We start from the raw sequence: 21111 nt of genomic DNA, 5'->3' as shown, positions 1-21111 counted from the left end.
GTGTGTTGTTTTGTGTATGTGTTTGCGTGTCATCTGTGGGTTTACTAGTGTGGTAAAGCAGAGGTTCATGACCTTTTCACCTTATGGCCCCTTTAAAGGAGTGACCACTTTGAACCCTTAACTACAGGTTACATGTCAGTTCAGGGGACAGGGGATGCTGCTGTTGCCTGGTGACTAAGAAAGTTGTGGAAGTAAAGTTTTAGGTTCACAGAGTAACAGCAGACACCCAGACTTGTTAGTGTGACAGACAGCATGCACAGTACCAGGACCTTGAAACTGAAGGAGCTAAATGGGATGCAGCCATCATGAACATGCGCTTTGCCAAAAGTGACATGTAAGGTTTTCTGTGAACAGACATGTTGAGAAAGCTCTGGCCCAGTAGTGCCCAGTAAGACTGGTCTTGCTGACCAGTTCACATTGCTCTCGCTATAGAGACTGTGTGCACGGGTAACTTTCCTTGACTGAATGTATTTGTTGTTGACAGCACAATGTGACAGGACACTGAATAGCCACACACACTGACTTCACTATTAGGTAGCAGGTGATGATTGGCAAGTGCTTAGAGCAAAGCGTGCGGTCATGGTTTCTAAGTGCTGAGCAGAGAAATGGATCCTTTGTTTGCATGGTGACGTTGTATCCAGGCTGGAGGAATTTACTTACAGTCTGCCCAGCGTCAGTCAAGACAGCCAGAATGTCTGGAATCCTGTCTTGCTGATAGAGGCAGCATGTATGCTCCTCAGAGAGCCCCTTATAATGTATTGTGGGAAATGAGGGCTGAGTACTCTGAAGTTTCTGAAGGAGGATGGCGACTGTGTGTCCTAGCAACCTAACTTTTCTGCCAAGTGCTGAGAGACAGGTGCTTTCTTTTCCTGTCACCTTGTTCGGCAGCACTTAATAAACTTGTATCTTCATGGGAACAGAGGGGATAACGTGATCATGTGAGAAAACAAAAATCTGGATTAGATCAAGATGGTGACAGACTAGGTCACTGTCAACACTGAAGGCATAGTACTTTTATTAATATAATTTCTAAAAACGTATGAGGGTTTTGATGCTTGGAAGGGAACGGCATAGACAAATGATGGACTGAAATCTCTCCAGTCTCAATGTACTTTTTGGAATTTTGTTCTGCAGACTTGTGAACAAGACACTATTCATACTGAGGCCACTGTGGGTGACAGGATTGTCTCAGTATAACAAGAAGTCTGTGTCTGAAGGCTGATTTCTGAGCCTTCTGCTTATGGATTACACTAATATCTAAGGTGTCTGCATCAATTTGCTATGTATACCATCAGTATAGTTACATAACCAAGTAGTAGCACACCATACACATATGACATGATAAATTGTACATGTGTAAACCTATCAGACTAAGGCATCTCAGAAAATATGGTGTATATAATATATAGATATATATAATAGGCTCGAACACTGGGGACTCGAGGCTTGAGGTTTAGTGACTCGATTAGAAGAGTGCCTGAAGTTATGTTTGAATAGTTTCCGTCTACATTATGAACAATATTTTTCACATTTTAGATCACAAGCAAACCCAGGTGCAGCACCAGACACACCCTGCTGCGATGGAAAGGTGACGTGTTGAGATCCATACAGTGAGAAGGATCTCTGGAACTGAACGGACTATTCATGAGGCAGATCATCTCATTTGGTCCTGTTGACAGAAGGAGACTGAGAATACACTGAGGCTTCTGCATGCTTCTCATGCTCTCTTTGATGTATTCTCAAGTGTGTATGTGTGTGTGTGCAGGGATGGATGGACAGAGGATGTTTAACTGTATCAACAAGCATAAAAGAAATCTATTAGGAGACGGTCTCTACACTGTGCAGCAGAACAAAGAGATGTATTCAGACTGTTGGGATTATCCCTAAACGTCTGCTGTCGTCTCATCCTCATCCAGCAGAAGTGTGAAGGATGCAGTCTTCTTCCCAGCTGCAGCTGCACCCACCCGTCCCACTCTTGGCCCTGAGGTGCTTTTGGCAGCTCTTCTACATGTACGTGAGATACACACGAGTGTGAACGAGTTTGTCTGTGTGGGGTCTTTTATGTCGTCCCCTCCGGAAACTGGAAGAGATGTGAGCCAAATTGAGTTCCTGTGATAGAAGGGAATAGAGAAGTGCTTTATGCTGCTGACCCTGGGTTGGTGTTCACAAGTGAATGAGCTGATCTGGCAGCATGATAAAGAGCCCATTACCTCTGAGATGTGATCATGTTAGCCTGCTGGTGGAGCTGATGCATGAACTCAACATTATAAATTATAATGTTGTTAGTATTGTCACTTTGAGGTTGTTAGCATTCTAATATTAGCATTTAGCTGAAAGTAGTGCTGTGCCTCAGTACAGCATCACAGAGCTGCTAGCATAATTGTGGAAGTCACTCCAAAATGAAACCCGTTTTTAAAGTTTAATCTGTATGTTATGCATTTTGTGGGTTAAAAACAACCATGATTACTTGATCATTAGCAAGAAAGTGGGAAAGAGCTGCTTTGATGTCTTGGTCCTGTTTACCTGGTGGGGAATAGGAAATGCCAAATGTTACTTTTTAAGTGAAAGATTCCATCAAGAAACAAGACAAAACATGGTGATAAAAAAAGATGTGTTCTTCAAATCAAAGGTTGAGAAATGTATTAATAAACATGCAAAGTAGTTCTGCTGTCACTACAACTTGTCTCAGCAGGACCAGCTGCACATAAAAAAATACCTGACAGCAAACAAGAACACACTGTTCTTGGGGACTGTTTGGGGGAAGGCAGCGTCCTTGGAGCGAGCAGTGCATAATTTCCTCCAGGACTGAGACCAAACACACTGTGACTAACAGCGTGGGTTTCATTTGGGCCCACACTCCTTCAAAACCCTCCAGTCATCTTGTCCTGATTGTTTGAATGTTGGATATGGGCATCAGGATGTGGGGATATGGAGGGATTTTGACTGCTGGTTGGAGTCTACTGGTATATCAACTCTACCTGACTAGCATGTCTCTCTGGACTGTGGGAGTAAATGCAGTATGGGGAGAATGTGCACAGGAAGGGGAAATAAAACATTTAACAGATGCCAAGTACAAAATTGGTTTTACATTATGGAAAAAAATGAATGTGCCAAAGTTATAAAAGGCTCTGCACCTGCTGTTACATGGGAGAGACTTGGCAACCAGGCGCAGTTGGTCTTTGCTGTTCATCTGTGTGTGACTTATGTAAGAATATAAACAATGTTCATTATAACCAAACTAATCTGATTTGCTTATCGCCAGTTACCTTTCTACCTGGTATGTGTGGGAAAGCAAGCTTCAAGCCAAATCACAGGGCGGGGTTCCTTTGTCTGGATTTATGAATGGCTCAGTGAAGGAACTATGGGTGTGGTATGTTTAACCTGAATCACATTTCTTGACTTCCACCTGTCAGTCAGATCTGGACTCCATGAACAGGTATTAAGTTAGACAAAAGAGTAGACAAAAGGAGGCACGAAAAAAATGTGGCATCACATAGGTTATTCCTGGTTAAGTCTTAGAGAATGAGGTTATCAATGTAATCATTAAAAGAATCTGACGACATGATCTGACAAATTTAGACAAAATTACACTTGTTCTGTCATTTCTGCATAAATGAGCGAGCATTCAAGAGAATTTCCTGACTCATGCTGGCTTTATGAAAGCAGACAACGAGGCATTGTTTTAGTGTTCTAGTACAAGTCTGCATTAATGGACAAGCTTGTGAAAAAAGTATCATTTAAATAAACCCTATAGTCGTAGCTCAGAGTTGCACAGCACGAGATCAAAGAGGTTAAACCGTCAGGTTCGGACTGTGGCCCTGCTTCCACCACGCATTAGTGATAGTTCTATGGAAAGACTCCAGATTTATCACATAAGCCACCGTGAAGCTATGTGGACAGCAATGCAACATTCCTGGCAGGGAGATGGATGGCAGACCTGCATACCATTCTTTGCAAAGTCAAATTGGCAAGAATGAGGTGCCGGACTCTTGGAAACTCGCTTGCGGGCGGGAGTCTTTTCAGTTGGTTTGTGTGGCATGTGAAGGAACCGCGGTTAACACACACTACTGGTTCACACACCTTTGTGTTGAAGAATGTGTTAATGATAGTAAGACAAAACAATCTGTGCATTTACTATGCCATGTGTGAGATTGTTTCCTCCAGCTGAACAGCATTCTGGAAATACATGTAGTGATAAGACCAGCAAAGGGGAATACTTCCATTCAAATACTGTATACATCATCACAATCTTGATGTACTTTTCTTTCTTTTCCATGCTTCTTTGTACTTTGAAATATTAGTCTTTTTATTTATTTATAATAAAACAATGAACATCTTGATGCATTTTTGCAACCACAAAGTCAACATAGTAGTCAAAATTAACCCTTTCTCAGCAAGCTACACTATTTAAATGCTGCTTATTTGTTAATGCAACAGTAATAATTCATTAAAATCTACAGTATAAATCTCCAACAGTTGTTATTCCACATAATGAGCTTGTTTATTTTTATGCCTCTGGTGATGGCTGTGGCTGGAGGCATTATGTTTTTGGGGTCCACTTGGACTCAAGGGTAAACTACTTAGATTTTGGTGGTCAAAGGTCTGTCCCATTCCCATGAATTTGACTGGTTGGCGGAGGCATACTGTACAACTGAGAAGCGATAATAATTAATAATAGTTGATACTTAAATGCAAAATAAATAATACTTCTCAATTGTAGTTTTCTTAAATTTTCAGTACAAGACTTGCATATACTTGACGTATTTTACATTCTTGTCTTGATACTTTAAGTTTAAACATCTTAACAGTTCTACCATCACTAAATAAGTGCCTGGCAGTAGCATAACAAAAAACAAAACAAGCAAACAACAAAGCTGGCTGACTGATTATGAAGAATGACACCTAGATTTTTTGCCATCCCTACCTCTGCCATCACACAGTAACTGCCCAGTTCCACATAAGACAGTACAGAGTGAATGACAGCAGCCATGTCTGTTTTCATTGTCCTCCAACGGTTGCTGGTGTAGCATTGTGTTTGACTGTGCACACAGCCCTCATCAGCCATTTGTTCTTTTTCCCACGCTGCTAAATGCCGGCGTGGCCACAGACACACACACAAGGCTTATCAGAACAATGCCTCAAATATCTCCAGAGTCCCATCACAAGGGCATGTCACTGAGCAGAAAAAAATGTGTGTGTGTGTGTGTGTATGAGAGAGAGAGAGAGAGACAGATCCAAGTCATAAACCTGTCACCGTATGCAGCTGTTACCTGTGGGTTGTCAACAACCCATCACAGCCGACTGATCCAAACTGCCTCCCCGCTGTGAGTGACTATGTTTGGCCGTGCATTGTACATAAACACACACAGAAACATGAACGCTAAATATCACATTCACTTACCTGTACATGAGCAAATCCAAAAGCCGAGTTAAAGAAAATGAAAGTTTGAAATGATTTTCCAAATATGTAGTGAGGCTATGTTTAACTAGCAATAAATAAATGTGCCCTTAGTATAATACTGTAAGAACTGTAAAATCCATCACATGTTTTACTTCAACAGATAACATATTGGAACTTAAACTATTGTTCTCTGTATTAAACTCCATTTGTTTCTAATAATTCCATGTCCCACTGAGTTATAACCAAGTTGTCTTCCAGCTAGTACAGTACAGATACATGGCAGAAGAAACACTCTGGGGCCTTCAGGTGCCTCCACTGGAATCATTTCCTCCAGTGTTACTGAAACAAAGACATCCCTTGACATTAAAATAATAATTAAAAAATAATAAAAATAATAAATCAGAAATGTTTCTTCTTCATAGTAAAACCTCTTATTTGTCCACCATGTAATAGTTTTTGCATAAAATATACAAATTATGCTCAAAATGAGCACTGAAGGCAAAACAAAGTAGAATGTGAACAACTTCAGAGAGACCTATAATTCAAGTGCTTGTGTGTTTGTCACCATGTTCACCAGTGAAGCAGCACAAAGTTCCATGAGGTTTCTTTCGGCTTCCTCCGACAGAGCAAGGACATACAGGTTAGTTGCTTGGTGACTAAATTGCCCATAGATTGAATGTGTGTGGGAGCAGTTGCCTATGTATGCAAGTCAAGCTCAAAGTCGGTCATTTTTAATAGCTTAATAAACATGTCCCATAACCCATTCAGGTGTTTTAGTCACATGCATGAGCGCCTGGCATGTGCTCTTTAGCATGTGGAATGTGTCAAATCTTTTTGTTTGTTTGTTGAGTGCATGTCCCAAGATTTATTCACCTAGGACGCCACTGTCTTTTTTTGTCCTCAACAGGGTTAGAAGATGACAAACCTTTGTGCCCAGGATTTTGCATTTTGTTACTATCTGTATGTTATGTGTGTTGCAACTGCTGGGTGTTACAGTTTAGAGTCCACGCCTTTATTTATACCTTATTGCTGCTGTCCTGTTCAGGAGCCTCTTTGATCTGGGATTGTAAATCTTTAGTGCAGCAATTCACTGATTCAGTAATAAATATATATATATATATAAGAAATAAACTGTCTAAATGAATTTTAATAGTGCATTACTTCATGATTTATTTCTTTACAAAGAGTGAGCTTGTTGTTGCCAGTGAGTGTAGCAGATCAGATTTATTATCTGTTCCTACCAGTCTTGTATTAACATACATAGAGTGGTAATCTGTAAAAATTCATTCCAGCAGGGCTCCGTGAGGTGATTTCCTCTGCATTTGAGTTAGTTTTGAGTGTTGTTACTCACAGTAAACACGCAGCAGTTTTTCATGCCTCAACATGTCCACCACACTCTGGGCCTTTCTGGTCCTTCCACCCGCTGGCTTGTCACACCCACGGCAGCAAAGCTCCATCACACTGAAGTAAACAAAAACAATAAAAGAGAACAACTTGTTTTTCTTATCCTTGTGTTCAGTTACTCATGTTTTTTATCAGTTCCGTTCATGATCAAAACTGTCCTCGGTTGTTGCAGCTGACACATTATGCTGCTTCCTCTCTGGGGATTTGTTATGTCTATGCGGACACAATGAGAACCTGAGGGGGCTGACATAAACCCATGTTGTCACAACACACCACCTCCCACAACCATGTGAAATAAGGACAATAGTGACACTTTGGAGTTTTACTGTTGCTGTAGCTCCATAGTCGTGCTGTGTAGTTTGTTAAATTTTGTGTGCTCCAGCTCAGCCACCACAGTCACAGGATATGATTAGTGGAGAGCTTATTACAGGCATATAAGAGCCACAACACTCAGTGTGTGGAAAACTGAGAGTATGCTGTCTGAATATGGATCATTTCTATTCTAAAACATAGCTGACTACTTTTTATTATACTAATGCTGCTTCTTTTGTTCTATCATTTCTCATTAGTGCAATAAAAACATTATCAGTGTAGTAATACTCCTGCATTTAATTCGCTATTACTCTATTCTCAACGAAAATAAGTAATGACCAAATAATGCCAGTGCATGCACATGCACACACCACTACTCACATGCACACACACACCTGACCCTCCTTTGGTAAGCAGACTCCTCCAGAGTAGGCTCCACTACATGCTGAGTCACAGCCTGGGCATGTCTGTGAGGCTCCACCATAATATTCCTTCAGACAAAACCCCATATGTGCACACTTGGTAAACAAAGAGGGGAGGATGGTACAGAGGCGGTGGTGCACCTCTTCATTCAACAGAAGCCAGCATGGTCTGTGGCTTCGTACACACACATGGTTTCCTTTTCTTTGAGATCACAGGCTGCCACATCCTGCTCCAGTACTCTGGTGAACTCATGCAGGGGTTATTAGCAGAATGGGTGTCGAATGGGTTCACCATGGCTTTTGGTGCTGTTGGTACTGACTCCCATGCACATGCAGCTCTAGCAAGAGTCAAAGTTTGATGTTTGCTTGTGTCAAATGAAGAACTGACTCATCGAAGAAAATATGACTGAGGTCATTTAACTTAATTCAGTTGGTTTACAACTTATGAGAGAACTTTCAACTAAGTCCAGTTCAGTTAACTCACACTTTGAGATGGCAGGAGGGAAACTTAGTTTTGTGCTGAACCTAACCATGGTTAACACTGCATGAACCCAAACTACTGTTTTGCTTCCTGTCTGTTTTGTGCTCTGTAACTGCTGCAGTACTGCAACAGTAATTGAACTTTGTAGTTCAGTCTCCTTTTGTAGCTAATGACGTACAGCCTGATGAATCAACTGCTCACTGAATGGAAACTGTGCTTGTGGGCTGTTTGGGTGTATTTCAGTGGCTTGACATCCACAGACAGGAATAGCAGAGTTTATGTAAAACACCACTGAGGGGAAAGACATTTTGTCTGAAGGAAATATTCACTGGAGAGCAGGATGGCACAACAGACTGTAATATGGCTAATTACCAGAAGTGCGCGCTGGTAATTAGATGTATATTAGACTGAATGGCTTACTGCTGAGTGGGAGAATATTTGGATTAATCTCAGCAGCAGGATGTGGATTAGTAATTAACATGTTGGCTGTGTAATAGAGTCCACGTTAGGACTTCCTCTGCCCTCTCCCCTCCTGAGCCACAGCTCTCGCCCACACACAGCACTGAATTACCCCATCGGCAACTGAAGCATTCCCAAAGTATCTGACGTCAAGTGGGGCGGGCTGAGGCCAGACCGGGCTATAAAAGTCCTCTCATACCTCAGTTCATTCACAACGGAACTCTGGATTTCCAAAACCTTTACTGAAAAGCTCCTTCATAGGGCTGCTGAGAAGACACCAGAAAAGCAGGGGTTCACAAACCTGCCCCCCATAAACAATGAAAATGTCAGCGTCGGAGATCTGCCAGGTTCTCAAGGAAGGAGAGTTGGAGAAGAGGAGCGACAACCTGCTCCAGTTCTGGAGGAGGAAGACGTGCGTCCTGACCACGGATAGCCTCAACATTTACGCAGACACACAGAAACGTTCCAAGGGCAAGGAGCTCAAGCTGCAGTCCATCAAGAAGGTGGACTGCGTGGAGCGCACCGGCAAGTTCGTCTATTTCACCATCGTAACCACAGACAATAAGGAGATCGATTTCCGGTGCTCTGGAGAGGAGAACTGCTGGAATGCCGTGATCACCATGGCTCTGATTGATTACCAGAACAGAAAGGCCATCGAGGACTTTAAAACGCGGCAGGACACTGAGAGCGCGTCTCCCGGACAGCAGGAAAGGCGCATGGCGAGGGCGCCCTGAGCCGCTGAGGACACTGGCACTTAAAAGCTCCTATTATGGTGAGAGACACATCATGACATTTAGTCGACAAGACCGATAGCCGATATATAAATATGACTAAAAACAAATGTTCTAAGCGAAAAGTGGAAGACTCTTGAAACTAATGACATGTTTTTATCTTCTCCCAGTGTCAATGTGGACCATAAAAAATTAATACTACACGGACCAAAAGGAAGACGAGGTCATCCGGTCCAGAGATGAAGGATTGTTCAGGACTGAGCTCTCAGAGAGGCAGGGCAACTGATCTACACCGACAGACAGATTTTCAGCAGCTCCACACGCAGGACTGAATCATTGTCAAAAGCTATTTCATGTTTGCTCTGCTGGGAGGAATGACTCCTAAAACCATTATGTTAATTTATTTGCTTCCAGAATATGGTGTTACTGGCAAAGAGCTTGAGATGTTTAAATTATTTACTGTTTCAGTGTGTGTTGAGTGTGTATTTATTTGAATAAATATTCAAGCATTTTTGACATAACTTCATGCTCCCTTCAACTCTTGATTTTCATTTTTCCTACAAAGTATTTTGCACTTGCTGCTAGTACATCATTATGACTCACAAAAAGTATATGTGACACCTTTTACCAAAAGTATGTCTTACGCAAATGCCGGACATGCAACAGTAGAAGGGAGTGGAGGACAGGAAAGTCCCTTTCCTCTTTGCTGAAAGCCGGAATGTGGCTTTATTGTCACTGGGAGGGTTTCAGGCTTGAGTCATAGCTGATAGGAGCAAATGTATTCAACAGCACTACACACTTGAAAGACTCGGTGTTGCCTTTGAACACACCTTAACTGCTTCTGGGGTGTGGCAGGTTCATAGGACACTGTCAGACAGAGAAGCTAAAAAATAAAATAAACCATCTAGATTCAGGCAGCTTTACAGCAGGTGTTAAGATGACTAATTCCTCTATGCCTCTGCTCCTTATGAGACAGAAAACACCTGAAATTCACTTTCCTGTCCTGCATTTGTGATAAAGGCTCTGTCAGTGGACCTAACGTGACATAAGGCATACACATTTTTTATTACTGTTATAAACCCTGCGACCAAGGCTTTAGTCTTATTCCAAAAACAGTGCAAAGAGATAACAAAATGCAGGTTCAGCTGCTGATGTGAAACACCCGGTTATTTTAAATGTAATGAGTATGATGCAGGTTCAGCTGCTGATGTGAAACACCTGGTTATTATATTTAAATGTAATGAGTATGACACTTTGTGTGTAAACACAGTATGAAGCCTTATGTTCCGTCTCTGTCTTAGTGCTGTGTATATGCAGTAGATAGGCTACACTTTCTTATGATTGTTGTTTCTCCAGTCATAGAAAATGTATGAGCCCGACAGAATGCTATACACATATTCAGCCATGATGTTTAATGACTTTATTATGGGCCCCATGAAAATCATTCAGTTTAGGAATGTAAATTTAATTTCTATAGCACCTCTCAAAACAAGTCCTAAGATCCTTTATAGGTGCACATAGAATACGAGCCTGTACCATCAAATGCATAAAAGAATTTCTGATGATCTGACGCTGATTGACCTAAAAAAAAAACTAAACTAAACTAAACAAAAAACATTATCTCTACCTTGATGTCTCTTGTGGAGTGGAAGTGTGTTAGGGGCACCAGTGCCCAGAGGTCAGAGGTGACAGAAAGCGGAATCTCCACCCAGCATTAATGAGGTAATGAATCACAGCCCTCCCCATCTCATCCTGTCCCTGCCGGCAGCTTTGAAGTAGGATCATACTACAATGAAGGCAAAGGGTTAGACTGATCTGAGGAGTATTACCGGCGTACGGGCTTCCTTTCTAAAAATACTGCATCACAAATTGGCACCACTTTAATCTCACACACGCATGCACACACATACACATCTCTGACCCCTGAGCCAATGGTCACACAAGGGTTTATGTCACCAGTGCTACTAGGAAACAACAACATCTGATTCTTTTCTAAACATTTAAAACACATTTGTGCTTGTGCAACCCCTAAAATTCTCCAGATCAGGCTCAGGAGCAGTTTTAGGGATTGATAGCAGACATCACTCTCCACTGTACATCTGGCCACAGAATGTAAAGTGGTCTTCTTTATTTCCTCACTGGTCTGGACACACACCCCCGACACACACTGTGTCTTCCTTTTCTGATCTCAGGCTGTATAAACATCCTGTGACGCAGCAGTGGCACACACTCAGGCCACACGTGTGGCCTTGGCGTCATTGTTCCCGAGGCCGTCATTATGAGGATGGAGCATGGTTGCGCAAAAGTGAATACATTGTTAGATTCTAAAAAAGAAAATGGAGTAAACGAATAGGAGTGTGTGCAGGGCCAGGACCTGTGTACACATGTCCCATTTGTTTTTGATTTTCTTAAACTGAGCAGTACAAAACAAGTGATTCAGAGGCTTTTATTGTAAACACAAGATGACAAGATGAGGCGATGTGTAAGGAGTAACAGCTGAGCAGGGCGTCGATGGCCAGAAGAAACACGTCTCACTTCATTTTGTCACTACTCCCACATAAACTTCTCTGAAATCTGTAACAGCACAAGAGTCAAAGACATTCATCTGTACTGACATGTAGACAGCAATCCTTTATCTTGTCCTCCTAAAGCAGTAGTTTGCCTCAACATGAAAAACAGCTCAGTCCACTGGGCCACTGAACTTTGAGCAGAGCATTTCCAGGAAGAGCAGATACTGTAAAGTGGGTGCAGTTTATATTCAACCCATAAATTGCACCGATATTTCTACTACTACCCCGGTGGACTCCACTACTAATGATGAAAACTAGCATATAAGACAAAGTATTTACAGAATATAAATATATTTAATGGTTATTGCAGAATAAACCATAAAGTAATATGGCTGTAGAATCAAACTGGGTTTGATTTAATGAGCAATTTAAGGATTATATCATTAAAGTTGATTGTTTTTAGGGCAAAAATTGAAATATAATAAAGGGATTTAATATTTATGCCCCCAAAATTTAAATTCTGCTAATGTGTGTTAGGGTTTGAAACTGCATTTAGGTCTGTAAATTTTACAGAACTGAACATTTATCGCAATGAACAAATAAAATGAAAACAATTTAAATAATCTCCAGGGTGGAAAATGAAACAGACTCAATTTGATATGGACAGATGCTATTGAAAAATTGTGACTTAGATTGTAATGACAGGTTCGTTTATAAAATCGTGTATAGTTGAACTCACGGAGAACTCGTTGGGGTATTTCAAAATGTAATGGCACTTCAGGTTTGGTGGGGGAACTTGATCACCTGTCTGCATCAATTCAAAACATACAGTAAGTGACAGGGTTGCTCTGTCGTAGCTCCCCATGCTGGATGAGGGTATCTCTTGTCTTCCTGTAAGCCACTATAACACAGAAACCTCTATTTCAGTTTAACCTGTTGCATCATTTACTAACTCACTCACTCTTCCCATCAGAGTCCATTCTGACGCCAGCAGGACACAACACTAGAGCTTCGTGTAAATAACAATCTCCTAAAACCCAAATAGCAGAGGATATTAGGCAAGGCCTTGTGGGTTTGATTACTAACAAACTCTAAGCGCTGTTTCACACTAATGATTTTTATATCATAGTGACAGAGTTTTCTAATGACCTTTAAAATATTATAGCTGTGTGATAACACTGGTAGCAGTGAACTACGTCATTGGTTTAGGAATAAAATTATCTCAGAGAAATACTATTCACAGGCCTGTTTTACAGGAATGAACCTCTCAAAGTATTTCACTTTGTGATTCATGGCTCAGGTGAGTGCATACCTGAGCAAACAGGCACAATCCGGCTACAGCTGAGGCAATGAAAAGCCGCCAGGTGTGGCTGTAAACTGAAATTTCTGAGTGTTAAAATCAGAAAAATAGTCCTTGGACAAAATCCAACTCTCCCTGGCTCATTGCTGTTTATCACTGATTCAGATAAAGGTCATGTGATTCCCACATCTGGTGTTGTGGATCAACTGAACAACCCTCCGAATTCACAGATGCATTGTTCTCCTAACCTATGACAACGGTGTTTATTTTATTTTATTTTATTTAATCAGATGTCCATTACTGTCTACTGAGCCACGCCCCAGACCTGCATCGTCAGCTCTATCTGCCCACTCGTTGGCTGTGATCATAACCGTTTCAAACTCAAGCCCACATAACCTTACAAACTAGGGCACAACACTGAGTGTAGATAACAATGTGAAAAACATCATAAGAAATGTTGTGTCCCACATGCTATAGCTGAAACAAATCATGGGACTCCGTGAAAGTACGACACCAAAACACCACCAGTCACTAGTGATGAGTCTTTGTCTGAGACATGACCTTGATGCAACCAAGTAACTTTCTATGTTCAGGCCACATCCACTACAGTGTAAACATAAACAAAACAACAACAAGCAAACTTAGCACATGTCAGAGCAAGATGATATTTTCCCAAATATACATGTAGACAGTCTCTCCCTTTGTAGGCCACTTTTTCATAGAGAATCTAATGAATGTGCCACTTCTCACATCTAAGACATGCATGAGCATTGGATATGCAAAACCACATGAACACATGCTGTATATTTAAGTGCTGGCAAGGCACCGGTGACTGGGGATCACGTTGCGTATGACCCAGCTGTTCTGAGAGAAGCTTCAGACGGAGCGAGGAGACGCTGTCAGGCATGCCTACAAGACAGCAAGGGGGTAGATGGCCGAGGACAGGACGTGCACTCTGTGGTCCCAGGAACTAGGCAACACAAAGATTAGTATTAAAGAAGGTAGACTCAAAACATTAGACTTAAAAGTTATAAAAACAATGGCACTAAGCAAACTCCCCGCAGCCACAGTGGAGCACAGTTGGCACACTTTTTACACTAGATGCCCTTCCTGATGCCATCCTATAGAAAAATAATTTAGTATCTCCAGTTAACCTAACCTGACTTTAGACATGGGAGAAAACCTGCATGCACAGATAGAACACACAAACTCCACACAGAGGTCAGAATTTGATCCCAGCACCTTGCTGTGAGTTGACAGTGCTAACCACTGCAGCACCATGCCGCGCCTCCCCATCCTTCTGGTAGATGCTAAAGTGTTTTACTGGTCAAATGAAAACTTTGACTTGCTGGTGTCACTAGAGAAAATGTTGAGGTATCACCAAATTGATTAGGACAGCTTCTCTGGGCACCACGAATGTCTCAGTCTAATAACTGATTAGATATTTCAGTCTGGACCACAGTAGCAGCCCCAGTCATCCGACTGTCATCACCATCGTCCAGTAGCTAAAAAACTCTACAACAACAAGAAAAATAAAAGTCCCCCTCATTCCAAAGATAATCCACAAAAGCTTTTCATCTTATTTTGTACCAAACAATAGGTTGTACAAACACAACATCATGTTCAAATAATCCAGAATTAACTGGACAGAAATGTTGCTGCTGAAAATTAAATGTCATTCCTCAGTGCTTTGAGCAAAACACATGACATTTGAAACTCCATTTTACTGATTTGGATGCAGAAATATCACAGATGATGCTCTCAAAGCCTGGTCAAACAGGATCAAACCTATCTGTGTAGACAGGTGTATTTTAGAGTAATTTGGATGGACTATTGCTTTAATATGCCAGTAACAGAAAGATGTGGATCACAGTGGGTGATGAGACTATGAGCAGAGGAGCAGAGCAGCGGAGGTTCAGGAGTCCAAACACAGTTGGACTGAGCTCCCAAGGGGAGGTTTGGTTGCCGGCACCTGCCTGAGTGGGTATGTGAAGAGATGAGTAAGAGTAGATTACATTCAATATGAGACATTACAGCTAAACTGAAGAAGTGTCCTCATCATTTTTCACATTAGTAAATGTCTGCTGTAATCATCTCTGCAGGCTGTGTGGGCCTAAATGTTCATCTAAATTATCCAGGCTGTGAGATATACAACATTGAACCAAAATCATTGGATGAGAGGATTATTGAATAATGGATGAATTTATCATTCTTCCAGAAGGCCCTGTTAGTGAAAGTGTTTATCTTTCTGGCAACTGTTTGCCTGCAAGGAACAGAGCAAGACATGGGCTGTTTTCAACAGCAGTCACAGTCAAACAGATGAGGGAAATAAAGTCATTTCAACAAAGAAATGTCTGACAAACTAAACAGGAAATCTGAGGGAAGTGTGTGATAGACATCTAATTCCTTTAAGGCGTCACTAAATAACACTACAGCAGCTGATCATCACTCACACGAGTTGCAGTATGTTACATCAGATTGCTGGAGCAGTAAGGCAGCAACATGATGAACTGTGCCTGACAAGAAACCAAAGGTGAAATGAATGGCTGTAATAACCAGTGATGATGACCCCAAGTCCAGGGGCGTTATCGGATCGAGAGGAAATGAGTTCTCCGTTGATATTACACAGGAGAAGAGCGAGTGAAAGAAAAAGAAAGATAAATGGGTGTATAAAGGGAGGGAGGGAGAAGTCTTAGCACAGAGAAGATTACAAGTAACAGAAGAAGAGTTTGCTAAGAGGAAAAAACTGAACGCAGGAATTCCCCTCATGCCACGCCAAGGCCAACAACGCATTCTGATATAATCAACTGATAATTCAACTGATACTACACCCTGTGCAAACACTCTGCTGAATGATTTTCAATCTGTTCTTCAGTCCAGCTTTTTACTTTCAGGAAATGGTTTGAAATGAGCAAAGGAGACTCGGGTGATGAGTCTCTGTGGGTTTATCGGTATGAGCCACATCTTTTACATTACAATAAGACCTTTGCTCCATAAACGATGTAAAAATATTGATTACAGTAGGTTTGAACACTTACATGATTGATGATCAGTTTCTTCACTATTACAAATATCAGTTTATTTCTGCATGTAAGATAATGTTAATACTTAATAAGGTGTGGTTAGGGTTGCTAAGTGGCTAGCACAGCAAACTTTAGCTGCTGATTATTAGTTCATGTTGAACTAATCTAATGTAATACATTTTTAACAAATTTGTAAAATACAGCTGGCAATGTGTCCGCAGTGTATGCTTAAACTTCTGAAGTGTAATTGGAATTTCTGATAAAAGCTCTAACTAATCAATCCCAAAACAAAGCATAACTCTGGATGTGTCTGACCTCCTGCTGCCCTAAGCTGAATTTATGTTACAGAGCTGTAAGTGGCTATTTTAAATATCCCCTACAGAAGAAGAAAATGGGAAGACCGAAGCCTGAAATAAGAGGAAGTCCTGTTTTTCATCGCTCAAGGGTCAATTCTGAGAAGTAGGGGAACTCACAATGGTCCTCTCTGTCCTCATGCTGCCCTGAAACAGAGCATGGTGGCAACCCTTTGCCAAATAGGCTAGAGTTGTATTGAAGGTCAGCATTCATTAAAGTAGACAGCATGCTTAAAATGCAGCACAAGCACACTTCACTAATGTAAACATAGAATCTGTATATTACATCTGTGTGAACCTCAAATAGGCAAACAGGTTTTTTTATTTAATCATTGTGAGCTTTATTTTTGAATTAGGGGGAGAAATATGTGCAGAAGAGGATTGAAAGCATTGCAAGTCATACGCCTTAACACTCTGCTTTCATGCAATGTGGCATCCTGTGCCATCAGCTTTTCTTCTCCACCCCGTTTTACATTCCACACTGGACCAGTCTGAAAACCAGGCTTGTCATTACTCCTTATACTTAATTCCAAACCTTTTCCACGAATGCAGGGGCAAATTATTCTAATGTTTTGTGAATCAGTATACATTTGAAAATGTAATTTTACTTTTAGGACTCCAGACAGGAAGAACAAATGACATCATCTTTAATGAACGCACTGCATACAGACAGCCGGCAGTATACTAAAAACACACACGTCTCCTGGACTAATTGCTAAAACATGGGCATAGATGTCTGGTTTTGTCCCCACAAGGTGCACAGATGTGTGAGCTTCAACGTGTGTGAGCTGTGGGAACAGGAGTTTTTGGTGTGGTTTCCCAACCCCCAAGGAAACATGGAGAAATGACTCCAGCAGGAGAGATGGAGCCAGAGATTTATTTTTCAGGTTTTTACACAAGAGGTTGGAGCATTAAATCTGAAGACCTGGAAAATAAACTTCCACATGCTGTTAAAACACAATGACCTAGTGCGGTGGCTGTGTGTGTATGAATGTCAGCATGTTTGCTGACATACAGTACAGTATCTACACACACACACACACACAAAGCAGTCTTTCACAGCATTTGAGTTCACACAGTCCCTGTTTTGCTGAAACAGAATCTCTTTTCTTCAGTCAAAAATCACAAATGTGTATGTGTGTGTGTCAGCTATCTGAGCCAAAGTTGTCCTCTGCAGGGCTGGGGCGAGGATGGAGATGTCTGGGGGGTGTAGAGGACATGAGGGGTGGGTGGATTGTTGGAAAATGAGTCATTGGAGCCTCCTTCAAAGCTTGCTCCCCCACCCGACACCTCCTCCAACACCAGAGCAGGGAGGTCTGCTGGAATTCAGGCCTATGCATGGAAGAGATGAGTGGGCAGGCCACATAGTGTGCATAGACAAGGGTGACAGTAGTGTACACACACTCTCTCACACACATACACACACTAGAGGACATGACCCCTGCAACAAAGGTTTCTACTGTAAAAAATCTGAAGGATGCATGTACAGTTTGTGATTGTCTGCACTTTGTGTAAGTGCAATGCAATTTGTTCCGTCCGTAATGAGCTGGTATATACACAGTGAAACATGCCTGTGCATGTGTAGCTGAGCACAAATTCAGTGTTCTCTCACAAGCTCTGGTTGGTCAAGTAAAACATTTTGTGTCACTATAAGTGTCTAATTGGCTTTATTTATTTTCATCCTGCACGTGCACAGTGTCAATGTGGAGACACAACTGGGTTTGCTTGAAAAAAAAAACAGCAGCGACCTGCTGGCAACAAAATCCACTTGTGTCACGTCTCTGTGTTTATGCTGACAATGATCCTAGTAACAAGTATGATGTCTGTATATGGTTTCAAATGCACACACACACACACACACACACACACACACACACACACACACACACACACAGGCCAGCTGTGACTTAATGTCACAGTTCTGGCTCCCTCTTTATTAGATAACATGCACCTGTTTGACTGATGGACAAATGAGAAGAGAGAAGAAAGGAAAGATGTGACTTGAAAGACCAACTTGGACATCAGTAACACCTCCTTTATTGCAGAACCTCTAACAGACCTAAGCGAGCCATGTTGAAAAGACAATACAATGAGACACAGACAGGAAGCAGAGGTCGGTCAACAGTAGCTTGTACTGTATGTAAACAGGACATACAGAGAGACAGGATCAAACACAAACATAATCTTGGCACTACAGTCCAAACATAGATACCCCAACTATGTTTAGATACCATACATCATGAAGTGGCCACAAAATCCCATGCTTTAAAGGTTAAAGTTCATGCTGTTGGCAAGACTGCACCTCACATATGTTTAAGAGCTGTGGTAAAAATGATTGATTTCTTTCTTGTCTCTTTGTAATTTTGTGTTTGAACAGACAGGACGTGATGGCTTATATTTCTGAAGGTAATGGGAATTAGGTATAGCGAGGTGATAATGGGTGTGCAGTGATAAATAATCCCCTGTGAGTGAGTGAGTGTGTGTTTGTCTTGTTAAACTGTAGGAAGTGCTGAGTGCTCTGGGACAAGACTCGACAAGAGTAGCAGCTCCGCATGGAAGCCCCACAGACATGCAAATCAAAGCCGGAAACTGCACAACTGGTAATAAGCATATTTGCAGGTTGTGTAATGGCTCACTGGTGATGATTTACCCACATTACAACCTAGTGAGTTCATTATCACACTTCACTACTTTCGACAGCTCTCACCTCAGCTTTCTCCTTTGGAGGTAAAAGAAAAAAGGAGTCTCTCTGAATCCTCCTCTGTCTGTTTTAACAGTTCGTGTCTACCTGTCTGCACAAGAAGACCATCCCACGTCCTTTTCCTTGCATTTACTTCACATAATGTGGGTGGTTGGCAAGGCAACAGACAACAGGGTGTTGCTACAGCCGCCCTAACTCAGCACTCAACTTAAAAACTTTCCATTTTATAGTGAAACTTGATGATTCATCATTTGAATCATCAAAGGCCAAATTGAATGAGTCAGTTTAGACAGAAGGTTAAATTTGGTTTCATTATCTCTTCAAGGAGACAAAAATGGTATAGAGCAATAATTACTAATAAAAGATTGGACAGATTAACACACTGCCTACAGTCAAATACAGACAAAGCCCACAGTATCGTAGCCCCAAGACACAAACTCCCCACAACATAAATAATTACATTTCATAATAAACCTGGGTATGGTGAAATCATAATTCTAAAGGTTTTTTAAAATGCAAGGCAGCACCCTAACCACCAGGAGCACTAGAGATTTGTATAAAGATTGTATAAACAGGAGGAAAATAAAAGATACAAAAAGAAAAACAGCAGCAGTACTTTAACATTCTAATTTGAGTACATGGACATGAACACTTTCCTCCACTGAGTGAGATGAAGAGTTGCTGGGATTAAGGAGTTCCCCTACAAATCAGGACTTTTGATAAAAGGTCTCCACAGTGATTTACTGGTTAGTTTAGTTAACCTGCCATCATGTGAGATCATACAGCATCATTATCAGAGATAAAGAAATAGACATGACACATGGCCTCAGGCTGCCCCAGACTGCCAGATATCCTCCCTCCCACTCCATCCTCTCCTAGGCTCTCTGCAAGGCAAGTCCAGACAAGCTCTCTGTCTCTGCCTCCCTCCTACCTTTTTACATGGTTCAGCCTATTTGGAACAGGCCTGTACTGCAACACAGTATCAACCCACAGAGCAAACATCCGACCTTACTCCTGCTGCTGCCCTTCAGCCAAAACAAGCAGGGCACGCCTCGGTGCAGCTGGCCTCTCGTTCCCTTACCTGGGGAGAAAACACACAGGGGGAGAGGGTGGGGAGACCATGGATCATGAAGAGAGAATAAAAGGATTGTTTTTGTCTAAGTATGACTCAGAGATGTTGAAAAGTGTAGGGATGAAAGCTAAAAAAAGGATGGCTTCTTAAACTGATCTCTGAATAGACACTTACACCCATTATAGAAAAATATTTGAGTATTATTACAGATTTTAATCTCATATTAATTTGATCAGTTTGATATTTTTCATAAATTTAATGAAATTGTTAGACATTTTTAGAATTTCTTTTCTGTAGAGAGTTAGATGAACATCACTCCCATGTCTGCACACTAAATTTGAAGGACACATTCCCTTACAGTGGCTTCATTCTCCCTGAGTAGTGCTTTCAAATACTTGTCTAAGGTGTTGTGGAACACACTACAATCAATTTAGAAAGGTTATTAAAAAGATCTAGTCATTGGAACCGTGTTCATGAAACTAGGGGTGTTCATTGAGGACAGATAATGTAGGTTTGCTTAAAAACATGATGCTGAGATAAAGATGAGTGGAAGTGAGAGGTGTGCTGCGTCTTTGTCCCTCTCCACTATTCCCAATTTAAGGGCACAATGCATTAAATGAGTGTTATACGCCCTTATATAAGGTTACATGGCTACATGGACCTTTATCTTGAACTGCAACAGCTGGCTCTGTCTCACCAAATCAAACATATCAACATCAATCGTACAGTATATCTCTGAGTAGGATCATAATGGCATCCCATGTCAGCTGATTCACAAAACCAGAAGGATCCTTGTCTGGCTTCATTAAAGACGCTGGCAAGTCATCCCACAGACGGGAGGTTGAACAGCTGGCCTTGTGGTGTGGACGTAGCAACCTGAAGCTGAACATGTTGAAAACAGTGGAAATGGTTTTAGGAGGAGCTCCCCCACCCTATCTCCAC

At 41.5% G+C, this 21111-nt stretch overlaps 1 protein-coding gene across 1 annotated transcript; it reads left to right on the top strand.

Annotated features, from left to right (window-relative positions):
* Positions 1-8678: 8678 nt before the first annotated feature.
* phlda2 (pleckstrin homology-like domain, family A, member 2) lies at positions 8679-9395 on the top strand. The gene is made up of 2 exons (XM_020613792.1): positions 8679-9251; positions 9381-9395. The coding sequence occupies exon 1, from the start codon at positions 8797-8799 to the stop codon at positions 9211-9213; it is 417 nt and encodes a 138-aa protein (XP_020469448.1). The 5' UTR covers positions 8679-8796; the 3' UTR covers positions 9214-9251; positions 9381-9395.
* Positions 9396-21111: the final 11716 nt, after the last annotated feature.

The sequence above is a fragment of the Monopterus albus genome, unplaced genomic scaffold, assembly GCF_001952655.1.
Source record: "Monopterus albus unplaced genomic scaffold, M_albus_1.0 scaffold138.1, whole genome shotgun sequence".
NCBI classification, from domain to species: Eukaryota; Metazoa; Chordata; class Actinopteri; order Synbranchiformes; family Synbranchidae; genus Monopterus; species Monopterus albus.
The sequence above is the reverse complement of the archived record's forward strand: the minus strand, read 5'-3'. Positions and strand labels throughout refer to the sequence as shown.

What these genes read in the sequence shown, in the direction of transcription:
- phlda2 (XM_020613792.1), top strand. Translation starts at nt 8,797, where the DNA reads ATGAAAATGTCAGCGTCGGAGATCTGCCAGGTTCTCAAGGAAGGAGAG.